A 22,750-nucleotide genomic window follows, 5' to 3' on the forward strand; every position below is an offset into this window, starting at 1 on the left:
CGCAATCGCCAGCTTCTGCTTGTACTGATTTACCCGGATCACACCCGACTTCTCGGGAAACTCAGGCAGACAGATGCTCTCTGCCAGGACCACGTAGAACTTCCGCCCATCCACGTCCAGGTCTCGCCGCTGCCGGATGTAGACATACTGCACTGCCAGTCAAGGCTTGGCATCACCAGCAGCACTGCCCAGGGGGAACCTCGAAAGCAGGGGGCCAAGGGAAAAAGGTCTGCGCTTCCCAAGTGGCAGCTGCTCCCTTTGGTTGGTACTTCATTTAATGCCGTGCCTCCCCGTCTGCACTCTGAGGCGGTGTCTCATATACCTAGGCTTCTCATCACCTACCTGGAGGAGATTCACTGATGCTTTGAATCATGCAAGGAAGCAATTCCTCCTTTCTCCCAAAGGCACTTGGAGAGGACAAGGGATTGCTCACTGGTCAGCTGTGACCTTGGGCAAGTCCTTCACCTCCCTGAGACTCAGTGTCTGTAGGTAAGAAAAGGGAGTAATACGCTCTCCATAGCCTTGGTGGGGGCTGGAGAGAAAGACTGGGGCAGAAGCACCGAGAGATAGTGTTGTCATTCTGCTTTCTCTTGTCCTCGCCCAAGTGCTGATGGCACATCTGAATGCAGAGATGTCAGCAGTGCTGCAACCAGGAGCAGCAGTAATGCTGGGAATATTAACTAGGCAGATGTCCTCTCTCGTTCAGCAGTGGTTTACTGTGCACAACAAAGCCATTTCCTCCCCATACACATCCACAGAACAACCACTAGATCTGTGCCTCTATTGGAGGGAAGCTAATCACACCCTAAGAAACAAGAGTCACTCCTTACCGAGCCTTTACTGTGTAACAAACACCACATGCCTATGCAATGTAATAAAAAAATTTACGTTAATTAAATTTATTAAATATACATTTACATTTAAACAAAAATTGAAAAAATTATTACAGTATAAGACACATTGCGGTTAATCCCCCTCAGAATACTCCCCTTGTTTCAGACACACTTATCTCACAGTTTACCCCTTTCAGCAGCAACTCTGGGATTCCTCTTTCGTGCGTGTCTTTAGTGGTGCTGACTCCGCAGCTTCAGGGTGTTGCACTGATTCAAATCCTCTACCTCTCATGCTCATTTTGACTCCGAGGAAGATCCAGAAATCACATGGTACCAGATCCACTGCGTAAGGCAGATGGGCACACACCACTATGTTTTTATTTGACAGAAATTTCTATAGAAACTTCAAATTGATTGAGGACATCGAGACAGCTGCAACAGTAATGGCAATGTGTCTTTTACTGTAATGATTTTTTAAATTTTTATTTAAACATTGACCATATTTTTGAATACCATGTAGCATCCATTTTCATCTTACAAAATCAGTACTGCAAAATCAGCCCCTCACCCCAGGCCCTGCACGGAGAGAGTAACACAGAGATCGAGGGCAGGAGGTCTGAGGGTCAGTGCACTTTGCAGAAAGGATACGTCTCTGTTGGACATAGGAAAGGGGTACTTCACTTCCCAGTATGTCACAGTCTCTCCGTTGCATTCTTTTTCACAGATTTCTAAAGGGGAACAAAAGTTAGTACATCTAGCAATGTCTTTGGCTCCAAGTAGCAAGAGCCTGAGGCAGGATGACCTCGTAGCGTATGCTGAACCACCAACTAGTGAGAATTCTTATACAAAATTGAGCAGATTGATTTTCACTGGAAGTGTGTTGCCCAGGAAAATAGCAAAACACCATAAAAATAAAAGATCCTGGTTTTTTGTTTGTTTGTTTGTTTGTTTGTTTTATAGTGTTTTGCTTTTTTCTTGGGCAATGCATTTCCACTGAGAATTAATCTGCTCAATTTTGATCCTGAAAAATAAAAAAAATGAAATAAAATAAAATATAAAAGATTCTGGCAACTTGTCTACTGTACAGTGCAAACAGCATTCTGGGATGGAAAGCAATGCAACAAAATCAAGTACCAGAAAATAAGCAGAGAGGTTTGAATCAGGGGAACCACCAGGTGTCACTAGAGGACCAAAAGCTTTGCTTTGAGGACCTTTTCTTTCAACACTTCTTGCTCAGCTGAGGACTGAGGGGGTTGCCCAGTCCAGCAGGTTCGGGTGGGAAGGCAAGGGTCCCCAAGGGCAGTGTCCCTGTGTAGCTGCGAAGGGGCTAGGTTTCTTCTTGCTTCTCTGCCATGTTTCTGTCCTCACACGATGCCCCGGCTATGGTGACCAAATGTCCTGAGCAAACACTCCCTCATACTACTGTGTGCAAGCAATGGTCCATGCTTGGAGGGAGACAGCAAAGGGACAAAAGGATAGAGTGGCCATAGGTTCTCCAGCAAAAGAAGGAGCCCTCCAGCAGTGGAAAAAAAAAAAATCAAGCCCCCCAAATTCAAAGACCCAATCTAAAAATGGGCATCTGAGATGAATACACACTTCTCAGATGAAGAAATACAAATGGTAAAAAAAACACATGAAAAAATGTTCAACATCATTGACCATTCAAGAAATGCACATTAAAACAACACTGAGATTCCATTTTACCCCAGAAAGAATGGTTATCATCAAGAAATCAACCCGTACAAATGCTGGAGGGGCTGTGGGGAGAAAGAACCCTTCTCCACTGTTGGAGGGCTCCTAGTGTAAGAACCTGAAAGGGTAAGTAAGATACAAAGGTACAGTATAGTGAAAGAGAAAGAAATTGCTCAAAAGGAAAGAACAACTGAGATAGGGACAACAGAAAAGAAGGAAGGGGCAAAAAAGATTATATATATATATACATACACACACACACACACACACACACACACACATAAGATAGCTAAGATAACTGTACTACTAATTTCCATTAGTTCATTGAAAGGAACTGCTAGTGCTCATATTGTTCAAACAATTTTGCATCCCTACGTCCGATAATCCAAGAACAATATGCAAGATAACAATAGGCAATATAACAACCATAGTTAATTTCCTATCATCTTGTTTTAAAATTCGGTATCATTTTTATTGGTTTATTTTCCCTCTTTAAAAACATAAAACCATTGACTATATGATGTTTAAAAAAAAAAAGAAGGATCCCCGCTGACTTGACCACGGAGGCCCGAGGAAATGCTGTGGGGGCTGAATGTGGCTTTGTACAGAAAATCAGAAGCAGACCATGGGTGACGCCTTGCCAGAGCCTTCCAGCCACACCAGGCTGGAGAAAGGAAAGGAAGGATGGACCGAGGTTGCTTTTGCACACTGAGTGTCAATTCTCCCTTCCGGCACCAGCACAGGCCCCTCAACTGTCCCCCAGGGCGTCTCCTGTTCCCCCTTCCACCCACTTCTCCACTCTGGTTTAATCAGGGCTGAGACTGCCATAATTTCAGGGTGATGGTGGGGGACGCTGGAGCTGGTTGAAGTGTGACTTGCCAGTCTAGCAAGTCTAGGTGTGGAGCAACAAGGTTCCCGGATGTGAGATGTAGAAGCGCAGGGCTGTTCCTGCAAAGCCAGCTGCATTCCTAATGGTCCAGACACCACTGCCTCAGCTGTCATGGAAGAAAAAAGGCGTTGCGTGCTGCCTGCTTCCGCACACGGCTCTGCTCCAAACTGAAGCCATGTGTGCCTCACTGGTAGAGTCTATGTCATCTGACAGCACTGTGGCTGCTGGGCAGATGGGGACAGAGAATCGGCCGGCTTCCTTGCACAAACGAGCATCAGTGTGTCCCCTAAGTAGGAAAGGTATTTGAAAACAAGTTGCTCGGAGCCATGGCAAATGTCCACAAGCAATAAGCATGTGCTCGAACCAAGCTACCGAGAGCCAGTCCTGACACCGGCTGCCACGGTAAGGATTCTCTTTCCCCTGGGGTCATTTGGTTACAATATGAGCCTGGATCTTCTAGAAGACATTTTTTTTTTTGCCTCAACAAAACAATCTGAGAACTAGGTGAGCACAGGGGAAAACAGAGCCTAGAGATGGAGAAGGAAATATTCTGATGGAATTATTCATAAACAACTGACCTAGGAGCTGGAAAGCTCTGGACTTTCTGATAAACTCTTTCTTTTCTCTGTATTGGCTTTGGTTGGCTTTTCGTTGCATGCAGCCAAGCATTCTCACTAAAGACTCCGTCCTGTGCGGCTGGTTCTGCAGGTCAGCGCCACTGTGACTTAGCTGGCAGGGGCCTCTCCCAGCTCTCAGCGGCAGGGGGAGCCCCTGATTAATGCCCATCACAAGGCTGCATTGCTTACAGGGTAAAGTCTAAGATCTGCAGCCAGCACCACGCTAGGCCCTCGGGGATCTGGCCCCTCCCTCCTTGTGCTCCAGGTTCCCAGAGCAGCACCGTGCCTCAAAGCAGTGAAAGAGCTGGGGCTGATTCTGCTCGTCCAGCCAACCCAGCAGCACCAAAATGCTGGTGCTGTGTGGATACACTGCTTCCTGCTGTCCTGACCTCGCCCCTGCTGCTCTTCCCTTCACCTAGGATACCGTCACACTATTCAGCCCTCGCTCTCCACCGCCTCATGTATGTGCACTCTTGCCTGTTTAGAAAACTTAGATTCAACTCTCAAAGCCTGGATGCCACCTCTTCCATGGCGCCTTCCATGACCACCCTGCCACACATGGGGTGAGAACACGGCTTCACGGCAGAGCACAGCAGCCCCAGGAGCAAGCGCAGAGGGGAATCTAAAAGCACATCAGGAGCAAGGGCCAGGAGCAGCTAAGCTGTATTTCAGACCCACATCCGAAATACTTTTGTGCCACAATTCAAAAGGAAGTACAACATAGCAGAAATGAAGTCTGTTCCTTTCTAATGGCTAGAATCAATAGGAATAGGCTCTAATTTCTAATTTTTCATTAACGGAGTAGGCGTTACTCACCTTTAACGTACTGGTCCCACTGTTTTCTGTAGTCTAAATCCATATAGACATCCATGAGCAGAGCTGGTAGGCAGTCCTTTAAAATACCGAAGACTTTATACTCATAAAGTCCAGTCTGCTGTAAAACAGAACAGACAGAAACATAATCTATTGGTACCAAGGTTGCAAGAAAGCTGGATTCCACATCAAAAGAGAAACAGCTGAGGATGGGGCCCACGCCACACCAAATATCAACCTAGTCTGGGTTCTTAGCGACACAGCAGTGTCAAAGCAGGTAAGAACTCTGGTCTCTAGAAGGGTTATGTGGTAAATGATGCCTTGGTGGGGGTTTTATATCATCAGATGGGCAGGAAAGGCCTCTGTGAAGGTTAACATGTACCAGGATGTCTTGCTCTAAATGCAAGGAGGTTGTCTTGGGAAGGCAAGGAAAGCTCACTCCTGGAAGAAGGAAGGCTCTCTGATTGCAGGCCTGGCACACATATGGAGCTCAGGGCTGTGGGACTCTGGATGGGAAAGACAGCGATAGGTGGCAGAGTTGCATAGGTTTGGGCACCAGACCCCCACAGGACTTTGTAAACCAGGATAGGGGTAAAGATTCTAATCTCATTGCTATGGACAACTAATGAATAGCCTTAGACAAGGGAACCACCACATCGGATTAGGCATACAGTTTATGCTTGGTAGAATACAGATCACAGGGAAACAAGAAGGAACCTTAAAAGACTGACTCAAGGAAGAAGATAATGACCGTGATGGGGAAACATCAGAAATTTGGGGATGGAGCTTGGAAGCAAGGCCAATAGGAATTGCTGACAGACTAGCTGTGGGGCAAAGGGAAGCAAAGAATCAGGGGTAACTGAGAAGCTGGACATCCAGGTAGGTGGGAAACCCCTTCTCAAACAGCGGAAACTTGCAGAAGAGGTAATTTATGGGCTGTGGGGGGTAATCAAGAATTATATTCTGGGCAAGAAGTTTGAGATGCTTTTTAGACAACCTGTGTAGGTGGCTAGAGTTCTAGTGAGGGCTTGGATTTCAAATACCTATAGGGCAGAGTGAAACCCAACACCTTTTTATTTTTTATCAATTCCAAGTTAGAGAATGTTCCAACAAAGACTTCGCTTTGATTGCATATAAAAGAACAAAAGGGGAAAGAACATCTGCGTCAAATAACATGGGCTTCCACCGTTCAGAAGAAGCTCACTTGGATTCCAAGTGAAGAGAGGACGGCTGTTTTCACGTGAAGTCCCAACCTTGTCTGTGAGGGCTCAGGATTCTATGTATTTCGCCCTCTGTACAGTGGTAGTGCAAAGCAATGGTTCTGAGATTAAATGTAAAGAAAGAGAAGTAAGCAAATGCATAAAAACAAAGCTCTTAGAGGCAGTCTTGCTTCCAATGCCAATGCCATTCAAGAATTAAGCCTGCTCCTTAAAACCATGACAGGGACTCACATGAAGTCAAGGGACAGACATGCTGAATCTTTCAGAGATGCTCTAGCTTTAAGGGCCCCCAACTCAGCTCCTATAATCTAGGACTAACCATGTCCCAATTTAGGAATCTCCAATGTGTATGAAAGTACTTAGCAAGAAACGCAAAATAAAATTGAATCCTTAAGGGTCTTGCAAGTGTAAAAACATGTGGTTTATGCCATGGGTTTCCAAAGAGCAAATGACAACCTAGTATTTGTGGAGCCCTCGTGTGCCACGCCATGTGTACCTGAAAGAAGGGCTGACTTTGGGGTATAATGAAAGACCCCACGGGAAATATTCCTCCCCTCTGCCCACTGTGGTCACAAAAATATATTAAGGGAACAGGCTGCAGGTAACATACATGCACGTGCTCACAGTCATACACATATGCTTTAATGCACAGGCTTTGGAGGAGAAAGTTACCCTGTTGCCCCACAAATAAGACCTAACCAGAAAATAATCAGCCTCGGAAACCAGAGATGAGGAGCGCCAGCCCCAACCAGCCTATCCTAGCTTTACCTGCTTTACAGAGTAGCCACAGAGCAAGAAAATAGAGATGGCAGGTGAGGCAAGGATAGGCTGACTGGGGCTGGTATTTTTGATCTCTGGTTTTCAAAGCTATTTTCCAGGTAGGTCTTATTTTGGACCTTGAAAAATATGAAGGCCTCGCTTTCACCCTGAACAGAAGGGTTACTTATGTGCTCAGACTGTGATCTCCCCCGGCCCACAAGACTTGGCTCTGGGTATCTACATAAATGAAGACAAACTGCTGCCTTATCTGAGGACCATTCCCTTCCTATATGTAGCTACAGCCTTCATGACCTGAGCCCCATCCATATCACAGAGAAAAGAAACAGAAACCCTTAGAAAAGAAGAGAAAAATAGAATCACTGCGATTTGCGTGAATGCAGAAGAATGAACCATTGTGACCACTTCCTTTAAGCATTCCCTTGATGGCAGGACTGAGAAAAGCCAGAACTCCAGAGAGCGAAATGTCCGGTAACACCTTTCCTCCTCCATTCACACGACATTCTTCTCCACCGTGGAACAGCCCGGCCCAAAGCCCTGGGTCAAATCACCTTGTCACTCACAATTGCTTTCTAAATGCTCTCAGTAAACATGCTTAGTTTTATTTCATGTTTTAAGGAATAAAATAAAGTTTTTATACTTATAAAGATTATCTACATTCACTATAGGAAAATTTGACAATGTTAGAAGGAATTCATAATGCCATGTAACCCTGTAATCTACAAATATCTGCTGATGATATCTGACATACAATATTTCTTGAAAGTGAACACATATTTCTCTTTGTGACCCAATGGAAATGATAGGATATAAACAGATTGCATTTTTATTTGTAACATAATAGTATCTTGAGACTATGGAGAGTTCACCTAAAACATAACTGTTCTACAAAGATACTTCTTTTTCCAGAAATTTTTGTGTAAAGAAGTATTTCTAGAAAAATCATGCTCCTATAGAACAGCCAACTCACAATTCTAAATTATTTCATTAGGGAAAGTTTCTTTGGAGATGAGTTTGAGGATAAATATACTACTGTTTTATTAAGGCTGTTTATATTTTTATATACCAAGTGTGTACTCTCATCAGTAGCAAAGGACCATGTCACCAGATGCTAGTGACAATACAGGACCAGGTTCGGGAATGTGCCCCAAAAGATGAATGTGTTTGGGGACTTGGCTTTTGGAAGGTGATTGATAATGGAGGGCACTATGCTCACCTATGGATTAATCCACTGAGGAATCCGCAGCTAAAGGTGCTGTTGGGAGTTCAGCCTAGTCAGAAGAAGTGAGTCACTGGGGTGTGGGGGTAACCACCTAGAAGGATCTGTCTCTCTCCCTTGCTCTTCCCTTCTCTCTCTGTTTCCTGTTCACCATGACCTGAGCAGATTTCCTCTGCCAGACCCTTCCACTATGCCATTTCTGCCTTGGAGCCAGCTGACCATGCACTGATACCTCAAAAACTGTGAACCCAAATAAACCCCTCTCCCTTTAGACTGTAGGTGTTGGGTATTTTGTCTCAGTGACAGGAACGTGACTAAGATGGTTACAACTGTTTATATGAACAATTTGGTATGTAAAAGCATAATTCTTAGCTTTCCTTGGGCAAAGTCTATATCACTCGTACGTAACAGTTCTTTAAAATTAGAGATATAAATCCTTTGCAATATTCATTTTAGATCCTTTCCCAAGGTTACTACTCTCAGTAAACATGCTCAGTTTTATTCACATTTTAAGGAATAAAGTAAAGTTTTTATACTTATAAAGATTATCTACATTCACTATAAGGAAATTTGAAAATGTTAGAAGGAATTCATAATGCCATGTAACCCTGTAATCTACAAATATCTGCTGATGATAGCTGACATACAGTATTTCTTGAAAGTGAACACATATTTCTCTTTGTGACCCAATGGAAATGATAGGATATAAACAGATTGCATTCTTATTTATAACATAATAGTATTTTGAGACTATGGAGAGTTCACCTAAAACGTAACTGTTCTACAAAGACACTTCTTTTTCCAGAAATTTTTGTGTAAAGAAATATTTCTAGAAAAATCATGTTCCTATAGAACAGCCAACTCACAATTCTAAATTATTTCAAGGTTACTTCAATATATGACTCCAAATAAGTTTATTCACAGCACTCTTTGCCTTTCCTAAATGTCCCCTAGATACTATCTTTAAGCATGGCTCCATTCCCTTATCTAGAAGCAAAGCATGCTGGGTATTTTCCAATACTCCACTTATAACACACCTAACTTCCTACCATTCAAATAGTAAAAAGCTTATGCTGGTGGTAAAAAGAAATGAATCAATATTATATGTAGAATACAATTACCAGAAGAAACAGAAAATTCAGTATAGTATACACTCTCTTTCTTCCCTACAAAGGGAATTCCTCTGTCACTGTGCAGAGCTAATAACTTTCCTGATCTCGCATGCAAGTAGTGGTAGCCATGTGATGCTTTCTTCCTGCTTTGAATGTGGATATCATGTTTGTATCTATAGCAACTATTATGTGACCAAGAGGCAACAGACATAAAACAGCAGAGTAGAAAGACTAGAAGAGTTGCTGCTGTCACCAATCAGCTAAACCAATACCTGCACATGTAAACCTCTGAACTACTTGTTAAGAGAGAAAACTAAACCTCTCTTTAAGTTGTTGTTAGTCCAGTTTTTCACTCCTAAGATAGTCAGAGGCCACTGTAAGGACAAAGGGAAAACAAATTCCTGGGCTCATAACCTGTTACTTACTAGAGGCATTGTGTTTTCTCAGGAACTTGAAAGCTTTTGCTGAACACACACACACACACACACACACACACACACACCGTGACTTTTCATGTGGGCCTAAAGTTGTCCAGTCGGTTTCTTAATGCAGAATGAAGTTTGACCTTCATTTTGTACCTGTTTCTTCCTTTACTTTAAAATGTTGGGTCAGAACCCTGCTCAGCTCTGCATATTGTATGAGAATCATTTAGGAAGCATCCTTTGGAACACTGGCTGTGCCCAGTACTGGGCTGATTATGCATTGGTTTATATAACCTAATCTCATCCCTCTTCAAGACTGAGGACACCAGGAAAGCAGAATTACAGGACATTCCACTACCAAGGAACACCCAGAAGTTTCCAGTATTTCCCAGGGTCATCTGGGATTCCATCAGAGCCTCTGCAAAACTAAGATTACCCCAAGCAAAAACAATCATTTCACAGAGCCTAGATTCAATGATAAGAGCTTCTACTGAGCTAGAGTGAAAGCCAGAACTAAAGTGATGATCAACCAAACCCTGGGCCATACCAACAACTCCGTAAAAGCTGGCCCTTCCTTTTCTTGATGCGTCAGTCTGACTGTGTCCTTCAGAGCTCTATTTCCTCCAGCTCCTTAAACAGAAGTCATTTGTATTTTCTCTTAGTTTCTAACTCTGCTTAATAAATCAGAGCATACCTCTCACTGACAGAAATGCTTCTCTGCAACAATCAGTCAAGGAACTGCTTGGGCCTGAGTTGGGGTCCCGATCTCCTCTTTCAGGGGCCCTCCTCAGACCCTACCTGATGACATTACTTGCAACTAAATGCAATCTTCACTGATACAATGTCCATGATTGACAGTGCTGAACTGTACTTGAATGTCAGGATCTTGGGAAAGAGTGAAGATTAAAAAACTGCCCATCCTTTGTGATCCAAAACACAGCTAACTACATAGAACCCTCTTCTCCAAATCACTTAAATTAGACTCATACATGACAAGTCCAGAACAGATCCTCCCAAGCACCTTTCTTTGCCTCATAAATGATTAGCTAAATTGTTTGTTCAACTGGTCAATCAGATCAAAGTGTTTGTTAGCCTACATGGCTGAACTTTTACTCTGCTTGCAGAGCCCCGAACTTGGACATCTACACTTGAGCCAACCCTTCTTAGGGCCCCTCCCAGATCAGCCTCGGGATGAAGGAGTCTCAATCTAGTGCTGACCAGCACTCTGTCTTCTCACGGCCACACATCGGATTCTTTCCAACCTTCTCTACTCCCCTCTGTAAACAATTATTTTGCCTAATGTTCCAGGTGCTCGCAGACTTAACTGCAAAGCATTTTCACTATTGCAACAGTTCCTTCCCCCACTGTTTGAACTAATCCTTTTGAATAAAAGTCTCTCTTGCTCATTTCTGGCTTGTTGGCATTATTCTAAGGCAGAATGACAAAACAGTGGTGATAAGACCTACAGTATTTACAAAGAAATGTGCTTGTGTTTAAACTCATTACGACAATACAGAAATGCATGAACATTGTTAAAATTCACTGTCAACAAGGGGAAGTAAGACAGAATGGATATTGTGGACATTAGATTGAGGCATAGTATTTAATTTTGCAGGGAGGTGCATAAAAGTCCACGTCCTTGAATATAGAAAGTACTCTCTTCGTCCACTAAGTAATGCAGAAAAATAAACTCTAAGCTTTATGGAATCCAGTGCCTTGATGACCATGAGAAGAAATCAGGTATAGGTTTCTACTTGGCTTTGAGGATCACAGTGTGTGTCCTTTGGTGATCAGCAGTCACTGCAGCAGTCATGCACTTGGTGCTGGAAGGAGTTTTTCAATCATGTTGACGCGGCGTAGTCTTTCAATAGCACTGGCAATTATTTTTCTAAGCACACTCCAGTTTCCAAACAATGTTGTATTTATTATCCTATGAAACCGTTAACAGAGCCTGAGATGTAAATAGGGAAGCTGATGCTGGTGCCATCTTTACATGAGAAAATGAAACTCAAGAGAGGTGAAGTTACTTGCCTGAGTCTGACAGGTGGTACTGGGACAGACAAACACAGTCTGTGGACCTGGCCCCACTACTTCCAACCATGATTCCTTATTTAGCTCTATTGTTCCTACATGTTTTCTCCAAACCGTTGCTCCAAACCCAAAGCTAATGACTAAGGTAAAGAAAGCTCATCACACAGGGTCTTACAGCATTAAGGGGGCCAAAGATCCATTAGGTAAGAGGAGTCTGTGACTTGCCAAGAGTCAACTGATGATGCTGTTGATGGCAAATCCTCGATGGGAATTCATTCTCCTTCACTTCCCTAAGCCCACGCTCCAGCTCCAGACCACCCCGGATGGACCTCTCACTGAGACTTCCATGCAAGCCCCAGCCTGGTGTTTGCTCAGTAGGCTCCAAAGGCCCAGAGGAGAGAAATTTTAGGTGCTGCTGGGTTCAGACAAGGATCAGAGGAAAGACAAGAAACAAGTAAGGATAAACATTATCACTTTCAACACACAAGGCACTGTGGCAAGTTCTTCCATACAGTACGCCTGGGAGTCCTCTCATAACGCCTGAAGCCAGACAAGAAACTATGGTATTTACAGCATGGGTTCAGTGTTAGACTCTGGGTATAGTGCAAGTTCCTCTACCTACAAACCTGCAAAGTGGGTATAATAAGAGTTTCCACTTCATGCAGTGGTGAAGAGGATTAAATGACATAATCCATCTAAAATGCTAATATGTGCTGTACATAGATTTAATGATCTCATTTTTCTGACTAAAGAACTGAGAATCCAGCATCTGTGAAGTAGCTCTAAGCTCTATGCTTGTGCTCTTTGCTTGCTGATGAAAATTCACAATAATTCTGAAGTAAACATCATTAGTTCTATTCTATAAATGAAGAAATGAAGGATGGGGAAATGAGAACACATGGCTAGGACATTTGCTATTGGTATCACTAATTGCTGATACATGATTCACATTAGGTTGTCTAAACATAGAGGTGTTACAGTTCTTATCAATGGTGATTCAATGCACTTTTTAAAAGTTGTGCAATTTAATTTCAGTGGCACTCTCAGAGTTCCAGCATATTACAAATACTGTCATTGATAGTAGTATTCTTATTTGTCCTAAGCAGGATAATTTCTTAAAGAGCTGTCACATACTTACACAGGAGAAATAGTAACATGTGGAAATGTCTGCAACTGACCTTTGCAATCCTTACATATAGTAGAAGGTAGATGAGACCTGTAGATGCCACACACCCCTACTGCATCCACTCAACGTGACCGAGAGAAAGGCACGCACACTTCGTGGCACTCATCCGCATTTACATGATGAACTTCAAGGGGCCCCTGATGAATGCCAAGACTCTAATCCTGTGACTGCGCTTTTGTCCACTGACTGCTTCTCACAGAGGACCTCATTCCATTCCTCTGGGGGACACGAAGCCTTCCCAGTACACATCTTTGGAAACTGGCCAACACCTGTCACTCTGTAGCACTTCATAGATTCAGATGGCATGAAATGTAAGGATGTTCACCAAGGTAAACAGTGCTAATGGCAGAAATCAAAGATCAAGATGATACTGGGATATGCCAAGCCTGTATGAAGAAGAGTTGACTAAATTTGATTGAATATTTGAGATCTCTCTGAGAGCATGTGATAGGTTTAATCCTTAAGGATTATAGAGAGCTGGGTAAAATAATGTGCTGGCTGATACTACTGCATACTTTATACTGGGCACTGAACGGAGCGCTTTATATGGATTAGCACATGATGATGTATGAGGTATGGACTATCAGTAAGTCCATGTTTCAAATGGAAACTGAGGCTTAAAGATGCTCAGAGAGATAGCCAGAAAAGCCAAATTTATAGGGGTCAGAACCTCTGTCTGTTTGGCCTGACTCATTTCCCAGTTTGCCTGAAGTATGAGGATGACAGAGTGTGCAAGAATCTAGAATCTCTGTGTTAAGGTTTGCATCTCGATGTCCCCACAAAGCCTCATGCAGTCACAGCGGGCAGGCTTTTCCGAGGCAGTTGAATCTAGTTTGTGATTGGTTCATTGTCTAGTGCTACGATTGGCAGTGTGAATGCTACACCTGCCCTAGGGTGGGTAGCCTGCCTACAATATAAGGAAGAAAAAGTGACTTGCTTCTCCCTTTTTGCTCTTGTTGCTTTTGCTGTCTTATGCCCACCATGAGCAATTGTCCCTCTGCCATGCTACCCTGCCTTGGAGCCAGCTGATTATGGACTGAAACTTCTAGAAATTGTGAGCTAAATAAACCTTTCCTTCCGTCATTTTGGGTGTCAGGTATTTTGTTTCAGCAACGAGGAAAGTAACCAAGACACTCTGGATCCATTCATACAAGTCACCTGCCCTCTCAAGGGGTTCCCAGGGCTGAATAGGAACTGAGTTTCAATTTATGAATAGCCACCTCCTATAATTCCCAGGCCAGGTCTGGTGAAAGACCAAGTGAGCGAGAGGGCAAAGCTGGACTCGCACCTGGGTATGGCACATCCTGTCCAGCCCCTGCCTCTTCCACCAAAACTAACCCTAGCACCAGCACTGTCATACCACTCCACACCCACAGGCTCACCATGAGAGAAGGGAGATGAGGGAGAACTAGGTTCTGACCTGTCTCTGACTAGTGCACTCAAGGGAGTGGGAAGCAAAGGGAGAGTTACCCCACGGTCCCTTGGAGGAGGTAGAGGGCCACATATGGGTGCCTAGCTTTCAGACTGGTGGCCTTGTGTCCTAGAGTAAACTATGGTTCAGTAAGTGTCCTAAGTTCAGGAAGTGTCCTATCAATCAGGAAGATAATCAGAAGGCTACAAGAAGGGGCAGAATAGGCCAGTCACCCTGAAGTAAAAGGGGTTCACGATACAAACTGGACTGTGACCCCACCTGGGTGATGGCGGGGCCAGCTTCTCATCTGCACAGGTACATCTGTTCTCAGGTGAGCTGAGCCATGTTTTCCTTCTGAGGCCACATCTCCCAGCCCACCTGGATCACAGCGGAGGGTCCCAGTTGTGCTGGGCTTTGAGTACTCCAGTAGGTCAACAGCACCGGAAAAATCATACCCTGAGAAGGGTTCTGCTCCTCATCCAGCTCTTGGATGAGAAAACTTAGTCAAGGACCTGACACTGGCAGTTAAAAATTTTCATTCACTTTGTCTAAACTGAAGCTGTGAACCTCTGTACGCCAATTTCACAGTCTATGGGTACAGCTCTGGCTATTGCCATGGTAACACAGTCCAAAGCTGCTTCACGGCTGACTGCTGATCACTGGGAAAGCCTGCCTAGGTGACTTGCGGCTCTTCTCCCAGGACAACCCTCAGCACTGTTCAGGGGACCACACTCACTCCCAGCAACTGATCACCTATTAAGGAGAGTGAGTCTTACTAGGGACACTGGTTTCCTCCCAAGATGTCCCCCCTCTTCCTTTCCCTTTACACTGATCTGGTCTCTAGGGACCCCCTGCCTCTGACTTCACCTCTCAGTATCAGAACCCTTTTTAGTGCCAATCAGGGTGCTGTTGTTCTTTCCTTTTGAGCAGTTTCTTTCTCTTTCACTATATCTATTGTACCTTTTGGATCTTACTTACTCGTTTAGATTCTTACACTAGGGAGACAATATGATGTGAGTCTGATTTATTTCACTTGTGAGTATGGTCTCTAGTTGCATCCATTTACCTGGAAAAGTCTCAAGTTTATCTTTCTTTATAGTTGAGCAATACTCCATTGTATATAAATACCACATCTTTTTTATCTGACGGTGGAATGGAGAAAAGAAGGAAGGAAAAAAATATATATATATATACAAGATAGCTAAGATAATTGCATTACTTTCTATTAGTTCATTGAAAGGAACAATTAGTGCTTGTATTGTTTGATCATCTTTACATACCAACTACTTTGAAGATAACCATATGCAATATAATAGCCATTGTTAATTTCTTATCATCTTGCTTTGAAATTTTGTATCATTTTTGTTTTTTGATTCTCTTTAAAATACAAAAATAATATTAAAACAGTCATGCTGGACCAGTAACTGCAACATCTCTCAGCAGTTGGTTAGCAATGTAATGAAAAAGGAGAAGTCTACACACAGTCTGCATGTACACAGGCATGTGCACACACGCTACAAACTTGCCTACCCCTCAGCAGGCCCAGTGAATCAGAAACTCTGGGGGCAGGGTCTCAACTCTGAAGGTTAACACTGTCGAGGATTCTGACGCACGCTCAAGTCTGAGAACTATTCTGCTGCATATCATTTCAGTTACACCCTTCACTCACCCTGAATGGAAAATACTGCTCTTTGTTGTTGCTGTTGGGCTTTGGGGGTCTTTTTCACTTTTCTGTTGCTGTTGTTTTTGAGACAGGGTCTCACTATGTAGCCCAGGCTGGCCTTGGACTCACAGTGATCCTCCTGCCTCAGCCTCCTGAGTGCCGGGATCACAGGTTTTTCACATGAGGAGCTGAATGAAAAAGTAACTGGCCAGCCTCACCCACCTCTGCCACTCTGGCCTCAGCTGGCCCTCCAGTGTTGTCAGCCTGCTGGCTCTTCTTTGGCCCTTTCTAGAAAACAATTAGCCTGGCACTAGAATCAGCACTGAATGGTCTTTGGTTGTTGTTGTTGTACTGAGGCTTAAACCCAGGGCTTTCACAATGAGTCTCATCCCCAGTCCGTATCTTGATGTTTTCTTTTGCTTTGCTTTGTTGTGTTTTGTCTTGCTTTGTTTTGTGAGACAATGTTTCCCTGATTCACCAGACTAAGCTCAAATTTGCAATCCTCCTGTCTCAGCCTCCTCATAGTGCTGGGATTACAGGCATGCATCACCCTGCCTGGCTTCTTTCTCCTTGCTTTAAATGCCAACACATTCACTGCAATCCCCTTGAAAGCTTTGATGTTTTTATTGTTGTTTAATAACATTTTATTATGAAGAATTTTGAACATACACAAAAGCAGTCAAAACAGAATAACCCAACTGTATCTGAAGTGAGAGCTTCCCAAAGGGGCCACCAAAGCCCCAGCCCAGGCCAATGAAATCTGAATCCTTAGGGTAAGACTTGGCTCTTTACAAACTCCCCAAGTGATTGCATTGCTCTTAAGTGTGAAATACACCATCCAGTGTATTTTTCCTGCGTTATTCAATCTCACATTTCACTTGTGTCTCCACCAAAATGTTGCATCCCAGAGTTACCCAGATTTCCTGATCTGAAGCATATCGCATCACTGCTGGTTACCCCTGCCATGCCATCTCTCCCCCTCTTTATCCTACATTATTTTCTCTATACATGGCCTTTCTCATCCAACATGTCATTATACACTATGGGGATTGTTCTCATCAATGAGTATGATGTGGTAGCACACACTTGTAATCCCAGCACCTGGGATGCTGAGACAGGAGAATCCTTCTGAGTTTGAGGACAGTCTGGGCTGCACAGTGAGTTCAAAGCCATCCTAAACTAGATAGCATGACCCTGTCTCAAAAAACCAAAGAGTGCTTATTGAAGCAGCATGTGGATCCCCCTATTTCACAACTGACCCCAGAACCTGCAAAGATGATGCACATGCAAGTCAGTGGACCACTACTTCCTGAATGAATCAATGCACAAGACTATAGCAGAGCTGAGATTTTTAAACCTGGGACTACCTGACTGCAAAATCCTTTTTCTTCCTACAGTAGCATACCACAGGCTTGGACTAGTCTTAACCTTGGAGAGAAAATGTAGTTCTTCCCTCGAGGTCGGCTGTATATGTGGTACTGAGCTGGTCTAAGCCAATAGTACATGCTAGTTACTAGCTCTGAGGGCTATGTGGTTCACTTAAAAACTCCGTGTCTTATTTTCATCTGTAAAACAAGAGACTGAGCTCATCCCTGACTATTTTCCAGACTTGGAGATACATGACAACTTACATGACGTGACAGCATTCTCTGAGTTGTAGTACTCTGTACAGGTGAGTTTTTACTAATATAACAGGGGCAGGGTAAAAGGGGAGAAAGAAAACAGAGTAAGTGAAGAAAAGGAAGTGAAAGAAAAGATGACAATCTTGCATAGAAAGGCTTAGAAGCGTCTTATGTCTGAAAAGCTATGATTTAATAAAAAAGACAAAACAAAAATATACCAAAATGTTGTATACTAGAAGTATCCTTCTGCCCAAAAATATGATTCAAATTTGTTTCTGTCTACACCAAAAAGAACACAATTTTATGTTTTTAAAGTATAAGTTACTTGTTATTTTGAACTCTTTCAGGTGCTTGTGTGCTATTTTAGTGTCTTCAGAACACATAATAGTAACTTTGTGATGGCCTCATGTGGGCATGCTCGCTGCTGGTTTTTGTTTCGTTCTGTTTTTCTTTTCTCCATCCTTGGTTCAAGACCTATTAATAAGGAGCCCTGAAGAGCTGGACAGCCTCTGCTTGGGTTAACCATGCCTGATGCCCAGTGTGGGAGGCCAGGAAAGAGCCATCCATAGCTACCTTGGTACCATAGAGCCCATCAATCCATCCAATGCTTACCACTTCTTCATAAATAACCACCGGACTCTTAAGGGAAGCTACACCACCTTAAATTCACAGCACTATATTTAACACATTGCAGACTCTCAATAAAGGCTGAATAAATTATATAAGCAAATGGTCTTGAGACTCTTGTGAATACATCCAATAATGAGAAACCTACTCTTTCTAAGATGAGTCCTTTCATAGGGAAGCTTTAAGAGTCCGTGTGTGAAGGACAGGGCAGCACAGGGAATTTCTCACCAGCTCTTAACCACATGCTTCCAATGTGCCACTCATTTTCCCTGAACCCCAGTTTCCTCATCTGTATGAACAGGAAATGGTGCCAGCAAACGGGAGCAGAGAGTCATGGTCAGAAGGCAAGTTCTGAGCCCACAAGCTCAGCTTTCTCACCAGGCACCATTTGGCTTCTGCTCAGAGAGGTTTGAGTGTTTAAGGCACAATCCTGGAACCAGACAGCTGGGTTCTGATCTCTGTTCAAATCTTGATCAACTACCTTAACTGTTCTTTACACACATTTGCATATAGGTAAAGAGGTGACTATTGTGGTACTTTATCTTCGGGCTGATGTAGGGATTGAGTAAGTCAGTATCTGTAAGGCATTTGGGCCTGGATTCTCAAAAAGCCTGGACAAACAGCGATACAGTGATTGTTATGAAGTCTGCAATCAATCATACCAGTCAAAAAGCAGTGATAAGATACAAACTTTCTCTTAGATGCTTGATGTGAAGGATACAGGGAAACAAAGAGGTGGAAGGTCAAGAAACTAGTCAAGAAGGTGTTGCAATTCTAGGTAAGAGGTGCTGCGAACCCAAAGGGGCAAAAGTAGAGAAAGGGAAAGGAAATGGATTTCCAAATCAATTTTTGGTAAATCCCTTGATGTTGCTGGTAGGGAATGGAATCATTAGAGAGAAGATAGGATTTTGACTGAACTGATGTGTACATTAAAGTTTCACTGGGAAATTAGTTTTGCCTGCTTCAGGCTGTAAGCTTTTTGCCCAAACAATGTTCCTGGTATACAGCAGGCACTTAGAGTCTGTTGAGTAACTGTTATCCTCAAGGGACACAAATCCAGCAGAGTGACACACCTTCCTCTAGATGCATTAGAGAAGAATGGGTGAAAATATGAAACGACTGCTAGAAGTTCTTTACATCCTCTATAGTTTTAAGTGAAGATATAAAAAGACATCACCAAGATGATAATTATCATCACCAGATTAATGTTCTTCAAATGGTAGGAATCCAGAGCAGAATATCATATTGAGAGTCAGATTAAGGATGCCACCCAAAATATAAATCATTATGGAAAAAAATATGAAAGCTCACCCACCTCCAATGTCTGCTTTGCTCAGAATTATAAGAGGACCTATCCTATTAATCTGTAAGGATTCGAACTAGCATATTCCAGCGTCCCCATAACTGGACAGGGATGGACTACGTTCAGAGCACAGAGCACCCACATGTTTTAGAAAGGAAGTTCCGTCATCAATACTAATATCCTCTATTTAGAGCTTCTCAGCCTTGACCAGATTGTACTTTTGAGCTGATAATTCTTCCTTGTAAGGGCTGTCCTGTGCATTGCAGAGCGGTGTGCCTCTCTCAAAGTTTTACACATCTGACAAGTTTAACTTTTATCCCCTAACAAGCCCCATGAAAGGCATACCCTGGTTTTCATGTCCTGTTCCACAGATGAGCAAACTCTTAACTATAGCAAAAGTTTACTTCCTGTCTTGAAATAGAAGAATATTATATTCAATGTACACTAAAGTGCCAGTGCTTTAAAAAGCAGGCGCTGTCTGACACTCACAAGGTCATGGGCCCTGCAGCCGCATCTCTGCCATGAACTTAAGGCTGTCCTGAGGGGAGTTGCTTCCTCCTAGACTTGTGTCACCCAGCTGTAAACCAGAGGATGAACCAGGTGAGGATTAGGGATCTTCCCTGCTATAGCATTCTTAATAAGCCTGTCCTCTGCCAGGACCCTTCCTTTCACTTGTTACCTGGTGACTTTTAACCTACTCGGTAATCACACATCTACCATCTCACAAAGCCGCTGATGACCACTCTGTGTGACAGGCATCTGGGGCTGGAGGGCAAGGAGGGCTACCTAGTTCCTAAAGCTTCCAGCAAAACCACAGAACTGCTTAATGACTAACTCCATTCCTCTTACACTCTGGTTAATCTTTGTGTTTGAAGCTTCAGAAGCAAGTTATTAAGTGCAATTTGGAAAGCCACGAGAAGCAAGCCACTAAAATGACCAGAGATCACAGAAGGTCCCTTCTCGGCACCCCTGCACATCCCCTCCGTGATTCACCCTCTCCTGCGCAACCCCGTACCTTTAGGGAGAGGGTATCCACGCCCCTTGCACAGCGTGCAGGAGCTCCGGAATCTGCAGATCCATGTTTTAACTGTGTCACTAACTTCTAAGAAACTACTTTCCGACCGGGGCCTGGCTTGGGACTGAGTTCCGGTGACCTCGCAACTTCCCAGGCTCTGCAGGGCCAAAGTCACTCGGAGCCCCCGCGCCCCTCGGGAACCGTCCCCGCGGGAACACCGCGGCCCTCCACCGGCCGGCAGTTACCTTGTCCAGCAGCCGGTACACACTGAGGCCCGAGGCATTCACCAGCAGCTCCCAGTCGGCCCCGGCCAAAACCGGCTGCTGGAGCTCGGCGCAGACCTCCTGGAACTGCTCTTCCGAGAAGCAGCGGGCCACAGACTCCATCCTGCCTCAGCCTGGCCTCTCCGGCAGGCAGCAACCGGCCTCGGCGTGAGCTTGGGGGCGGGCGATCAAATGGCCTCCCTGTGATTGGCAGGAAACAGAGCAGAAGGCGGGACCTCGCCGGAAGGCGGGACCTGGAGGGGGGGCCTCTGGTGGAAGGGCCTTAAAGTGGGCGGGGCTGAGCTGAGCAAGGCGCAGCAAAGATGGAAAAGGTAAAACTACGCATAAGTGATCAGGAGAAGGAAGAAGACGCTAGGAAAGAGCTGGGACTTGTAGAGGGAAGAAAAAAGTAAGACACTGATGTCAAGTCGGAAAAACTTCCTCAGGAGCCCATTCCATGCTCCCACCTTGTACTCCAAACCTTGTAGAATGTAAAGCGTCTTCTGTAGACTTGGGAGGAGGAGGTGGGGGGAGCACAAATGCTTGGAAATCTCAGGACTCAGATGCTGGAACTGTAGTTCAATAAAATTTCTCGTCTTCCTGCTATGCATTTAAAACCATCATTCCAAGAAGGGTTCCATGGGGTTCATCAGAAGGCCAAGGCCCCAAAACAGTTCAAAAATCTAATCCATAATGGCTCTGCAAGATTATTTGCCATATTGAAGGGTAAAAACAAGATTTGGAAGGTGTTGTGCAGGACTTCTACAGCTTGCACAATTTAGATTTTTATGCAGCTCAACCTTTCCAAGTCTCTTGGGTATTACTGTATTTCCCATTAGAAGATGATACCAAGATTTTTTAAAAAGTAGGTGGTGTATAAATATCAAAGTGATGCAACTGCCACATGAGGCCCAATAAACTTTGGAGGCCTTTGTTTCCTAATCTGTGGAATGGGTCAAGAGTTATGCCACAGTTGAGGTGATTAGACGTAGAATGTGTCTGCACAACATCCATCAAAGAGAATGGTCACAGATAATTTTTGCTTCCTTTATGATGCTACATTGAAATCTCACTCTTTGTGTGCTTGAGAGAACCTTAATGATTCATTCCTGTGTATGCTGCTTTACAAGAAGGGACACAAGATCACATTTAGCACCTTGTTTGAACACAGAAGACATAAGTTACTGCTTTATTCAACTCTGCACTGGTTGTATTTTGCTGTGTGGGATGGGAGAAGGAAAGTGGGATTTTCCAAGTCTAAATGTATAAAGATTAGAGAGATTCTTCCCTGTTTTTATAATGCTAGTAACTTTTGTGTCATTGGTAAATACTTATTAAACTAAAATCCATTTCTGAAGAAAGAATTTTACATTGAAATCATTAGGTGTGAGTATTTTGAAATATTCTCAAGGGATCCAGTATACAGCTGTGCTTTGATGAAACTGTGGCTTTATCATATCACCATGTAGCAATAGGAGACAATAGGCCTGAGGATAAAAGTGGCATCACGCAAGATATAAGGCACAAAATTCAAATTGCATCTATTGCGTATGTTTAAAGTGTGGATAAAGTTCAGGAGAAAAATTTATGTATACTTGGACATGTTGAGAGTTACAGTCCTGTGTATTTTATTGTAGTTAGTGCAAGACAGAATAATGTTAAGAAGTAGCTTTTGAAAACTTTTTTCAGCCTCAGTGACCTAGAAATGATTTTTAAAAGGTTTCTGCTTGGATATTTGCCTTGATAGTCCAGCCTGTTTCCTTTATTAAAAAACAAACAAACAAAAACATTCTTCAGGAACTTCTCTGCATGGCAACCAAAGTCCCTAGCCTAAAGTTAGAAAGGCTGGATAAAATGCACTGTGTTAGTCAACTTTCCAACCTGTCACAAAATGCCTGAGAAAAGGAACCTAAAAGTGGGAAGACTGAATTTGGTTCACAGTTTCAGAGGTTTCAATTCATTGTCAGGTGAGTGTGCATTTCAGGACAGGCAGAAACATCATAGTTGAAGAGCATGGCAGAGGCCAGCTGCTTGC

The 22,750-nt window shown here is 43.6% G+C and overlaps 1 protein-coding gene across 1 annotated transcript in view; it reads right to left on the minus strand.

The window, feature by feature from the left end:
* The window catches only part of LOC102009139 (phosphatidylcholine transfer protein-like), a 29,976-nt gene extending 8,853 nt beyond the window's left edge, over positions 1-21,123 (minus strand). Inside the window, exons 1-4 of the mRNA XM_013519061.1 lie at positions 20,698-21,123; positions 4,848-4,965; positions 1,482-1,561; positions 4-147 (exon numbers count right to left, since the gene is read on the minus strand). Coding sequence (XP_013374515.1) covers positions 4-147; positions 1,482-1,561; positions 4,848-4,965; positions 20,698-20,838 — 483 coding nt within the window. The 5' untranslated portion in view covers positions 20,839-21,123. The remainder of the gene's footprint in view (positions 1-3; positions 148-1,481; positions 1,562-4,847; positions 4,966-20,697) is intronic.
* Positions 21,124-22,750: the final 1,627 nt, after the last annotated feature.

This window comes from Chinchilla lanigera, unplaced genomic scaffold, assembly GCF_000276665.1.
Source record: "Chinchilla lanigera isolate Chin_1 unplaced genomic scaffold, ChiLan1.0 scaffold00050, whole genome shotgun sequence".
Lineage (NCBI taxonomy): Eukaryota > Metazoa > Chordata > Mammalia > Rodentia > Chinchillidae > Chinchilla > Chinchilla lanigera.